Here is a 4,311-nt window from a genome sequence, read left to right as displayed (position 1 = left end):
GATAAAAAGAAGCCACCACCACGTGTAAGTACTTTAGTTAAATTGTCGCTAGTTACAATTCAACTTGAAAGGCCGGTTTGTGTTTTTGAGATCCAAGGGATTTGAAACTGTCTCACAATGATATATAGATCTCATGGGTTGCAAACACTTTCGAAGACAAATTAAGTGACACTAAAAATGGGAAAACACTACATATTCTAATATCTTTCACATTTGTTGCATATATGAAAGGTGAGGAGGATGACCACAAACGCATGTATGGTGTGTTCATTCGATTGTAGAGGAAAAGTAAGATAAGGTAGAGCAAAAGCAGGTTCAATGATAGCAACCTTAAAAAGCACGTTATTCACAACAATGTAACTAAAACAATAATCACTCTAAAGTTAGGTATCTACTTTGGCATTTATATGTAATCCTAAAATCACAAAGTTTTTTCCTGTTTAAGAGTTCATAAAGATACATACATTGTTATATTAATTTCAAGTTCCCACAGTTTTTGATAGTAACAATTGTTCCAATAATCAAGATATGAAATACATGGGGTTTGAAAGCTTGAATGATCTCATTGATACATGTGAACCTAATAAGTCACTCAATTGATCACCCGAGTTTCCAATAATCCGATATCCCTCCTCCATGATCTCTTTTCTTTTATCCGATTTAAATGCTACCGCGGGTTTTCCATGGTCTTCGTTGCCCCTATAAAATATTTAAAAATTAGTTTATAAAAATACAAAAATAAGAAAATAAAAATCGTTCAGTCTAAACATTCACCTCAAAATGAGCCGGTCCCACTTCTCAAATCCAGCATTGATCAAATTATTTACGGTGACGTCCCTTTTGCTCTCGGTACGCCCTGTTACTAAAAATATCTTAAACCCTAACTTTAGAACCTCATTATAAAGGTCAAGGCTAGGTTTAATAGCTTGAGCTACTCCTTCAATGACCCATTTGTCAAATTGGATATTGTCGAAAATCTCTGACCTGAGACATGAACAATATATTAAAATTAAATAAATCTAAAGTGGTTTGTCATTTTTGTAAAATTACTATTCGTTGGTGGGTAGGTGGATCTGGGGATGAGTAAAGGGTACTGGGTACCGGTACTTTGATACCCACTTTTTGAGGTCTTGAGATCGGTACAGTATAGTACCGGTATTTTACTGATTTTTCGTTCGTATGCCCTACCATGGTACCCATTTTATTTTGACAATTTTCGGGATTAATACTTTAATATTGGTCTGGTACTTAGCTCATCCTAAACCAACTTGGGTTATAAAATCGTTAGCCTAAAACAAAAGCTAAAAACCTAAAAAAAATTGAGTCAAAACAGTTTAAAAGTCTCCCAAAATATATTCAGAATTTCATATGGAAAGATAACCTATAACTATCCACTATGGTGACCATTTATCACAACCGGTTGCAAGGTGGCACAAAAAGACAAAAAATCATTTTAATTAAAAATTAGAAATTATTTTTTGTCCGCAACCGGTTGCAACCTATGTTGTTTCAGTAGCCTAAGTTTGCAACTAAACTTTTATATAATTTGATTTTTTCATGAAAAGTACAACTTGTAATCTTTTTTAAAAAAAATGCAATGACACGGTTTTATTAATAATAAAATATTAAACATTTTGTTATAAATTTTATAAAAAATGAAGCATTTTTATTTAATAAAATATTGGTTTAGGTTGCGTTATGATAATGAGTAAAATATTGGATTGGGTTGGGTTGTATAGGTGAAAGAGAAAAATTAGTTTTTTAATACATGGTCGGGTTGGGTTGTGATATACATTGCAATAATCATGATTTTCTAATTTATATTCCACATATTCACCCTTTGCAAAATTCTAAAAAAGAAAAATAAAAGTTTACGCGTAGATACAATTAGACCCGTTATGATTGACCAAAGCCCATTCTGATTCGTTAGCCGACCCTAACCCATTTTATCCACTTACACAGAATCCATATATTCTAGTTTCTATGTAATGCAGATAACTTTTGTAATATTCCTAATGTGATATTTGAGTTTTACCCAAATTAAGTCATTCCACTTTCATCTTTAGGGTTTATTACCTAACTAACAATTGGATCATCAAGTAAAACAAAAACACAAAATCAAATTCACAATTAACTTCAAGAAATTCAAATCAAATCAAAATCCAGAACCAGAAACCGTACCCGTAACCATGTTGAACATAATACGGCAAATTCGAAAGCAAAGTCTCATCAATGTCAAAAATCCAAGCATCCATTCCATCTCCATTCACCTCAAAACTCCTCGCAAATCTCTCCGCTTCGTTACACGTAACTCCAATGTCAATCAGATAAGCTCGACTCAACATATACTCCTTCACATAATCAACACAATCCTCCGGAACCGTCTTCCACGGACTCAAATTGTTAGCCTCCACCGCAACTCTCCAACCAGCACACATTAACCGAGTTTCCTCCGCATGATCACCGCTTTCGGGGAGTTGGATTATTAAAGGACGTGGAAGTAGGTGAGATTCTGGGTCGTCACAAAATGCTACCGAAAGTAAGGACAAAAGTAGAAATGACTTGAAGAGTTTCATGGAGATGAATTATGGTGAATCGGGTGTTTGAAGGTTTGGGTTATGAGGAGGGGGGAGAACTGATTGATTGTGATGCAAGGAAGATATGGAATTGATTCGTAGTTTGTAACAGTGAAGATGAGGTAGGCGTGCTAAACGTATATTCCATTTATGGGCGGATTTCTTCTACATTAGTTGCATTTAAACCCTTATCTTTTTTCTTTTTTTTAATTCTCGCTGGAAGCAGCCTCTCTGTTCCTATGGAGTAGAGATAAGGTTGTCTACATCTTACCCTCCTCAGACCCTATCATAGTTTTGTTATTGGTGGAAAATACTGAGCACGATAATGATGATATCAATTTGTTAAGAAAACATAATATTAAATGATATTTTGTATCGTTTCCCGTATGTATGTTGATCGAATTACATTACATAAATAATATTGAATCATATAATATTGTTCACATGTGTATGTGTAGAATAGTTAAATACAGGAGATGCTTAGTTGCTTACATTATGTTTTATCTGGTTAGTATAAATAAGAACTTTGGTACCATAAAAGTGAGTTCTTTTTGTTTTTGTATACGTATTAATGGTTTTGAAAGATAACACATGTGTTGGTGTTGATTTGGTGGTTGTGTTGGTAATTGAAGCTCTTTGTGCTGGTTTAGGACCTAGGTTTGAATCTTAGTTGTAGCAAGTCATTATATATTTTATTTTTTAATTGTGTTATTTATGTTTTTGTATATGATAAAATGGTTTGTCTTTCAACATTAATTTTAATGTGGACCGAGTATTTGTATTGTTAAGTGAAAGCGATCGAGTTTGCGTGCAATCACCGCATTATGTTTTAGCATCGGTACAGTAACGAAAACTGACTGGGTACCAATTTGGTTTTATTTTTGTTTTTTTAGTTCCAGTATCGTAACGAACGTGACGAAGACCAATCAAATTTGTGTAGACTCATCGCCTGAGATCGACAACAGTCGGGTTTTACCAAAGCCCGAGCTTTACTAACCGACGACACCTCATTGGTCCACCTCAGTTTTTAAATTGTTTTCGTTTTAGTTCTGATGCCATAACGCACATAACCAAAACTGATCAAATTTGTTTCGACTTACCGCCTCAAAACAAAGACCTACAATGATTGGGTTTCACCAACCTGCCCGACACGTTACGCCAGGTAAAATACTAGTTATTGACTTATTTCTAAGAAAAAAATGAATAAAATGCAAAGTTCTATGTAAACCATTTATGTAGTAGATATTGGATGAATACTCCTTCCAACCAACCATCCAATCTCGTTAGGGACAATATTGGTAACATATAGTTACCATACTAAAAGGTATTGATACCCTATAACGAAAGCGAATGATACTATAAATCGAATATTTGGCATATTTTATTGGTTAGTTGCTGGTATCAGTGCCTTTAAACATGTCGAACTTGAATGGTAATGGTGCTAAAGCATGAAGACGAATGATAGTTATAAACCGAATACCGTACAAATTTTATGGGTTTGATATCGGTATCATAATCCATTACCATTGAATATACCCAATAATACAGAACTTGAATGCTATCGATACCGAAAACATAAAAATTAAACAGCGACACCAGTACCAATTGTGTTCAGTTGGTAGGTACAAGATACAAATTGCTCGTATAACGGGAAAAACGAAAAGTCTCGTCCCTTGGAATAAATAGAACTCAAATGGATTAATCTAATCCAAATTATGTTCATCATATGGAATTG

At 34.0% G+C, this 4,311-nt stretch overlaps 1 protein-coding gene across 1 annotated transcript; it reads right to left on the bottom strand.

Moving 5' to 3' along the window:
• Nucleotides 1–476: 476 nt before the first annotated feature.
• Nucleotides 477–2,611, bottom strand: LOC143579722 (acid phosphatase 1-like). The gene is made up of 3 exons (XM_077062949.1): nucleotides 2,182–2,611; nucleotides 775–984; nucleotides 477–699 (listed from the first exon to the last, which is right to left on the bottom strand). Exons 1-3 carry the CDS (start codon nucleotides 2,574–2,576, stop codon nucleotides 522–524), a joined length of 783 nt encoding a protein of 260 aa, XP_076919064.1. The 5' UTR covers nucleotides 2,577–2,611; the 3' UTR covers nucleotides 477–521.
• Between the last annotated feature and the right edge of the window lie 1,700 nt (nucleotides 2,612–4,311).

This window comes from Bidens hawaiensis, unplaced genomic scaffold (assembly GCF_021521415.1).
Source record: "Bidens hawaiensis isolate Kalapana, Puna unplaced genomic scaffold, B.hawaiensis_p1.1 tig00001463_1, whole genome shotgun sequence".
In the NCBI taxonomy this organism is placed as follows: domain Eukaryota; kingdom Viridiplantae; phylum Streptophyta; class Magnoliopsida; order Asterales; family Asteraceae; genus Bidens; species Bidens hawaiensis.
Note: the sequence above shows the minus strand (reverse complement) of the source record. Positions and strands in the feature narration are given on the sequence as shown.

What these genes read in the sequence shown, in the direction of transcription:
- LOC143579722 (XM_077062949.1), bottom strand. Translation starts at nt 2,576, where the DNA reads ATGAAACTCTTCAAGTCATTTCTACTTTTGTCCTTACTTTCGGTAGCA. An exon ending in TATGTTCAACATGGTTACGG is followed by an intron (nt 985 to 2,181) that starts GTACGGTTTCTG and finishes TTCATGTCTCAG; the next exon opens with GTCAGAGATTTTCGACAATA. An exon ending in TGGGACCGGCTCATTTTGAG is followed by an intron (nt 700 to 774) that starts GTGAATGTTTAG and finishes AATATTTTATAG; the next exon opens with GGGCAACGAAGACCATGGAA.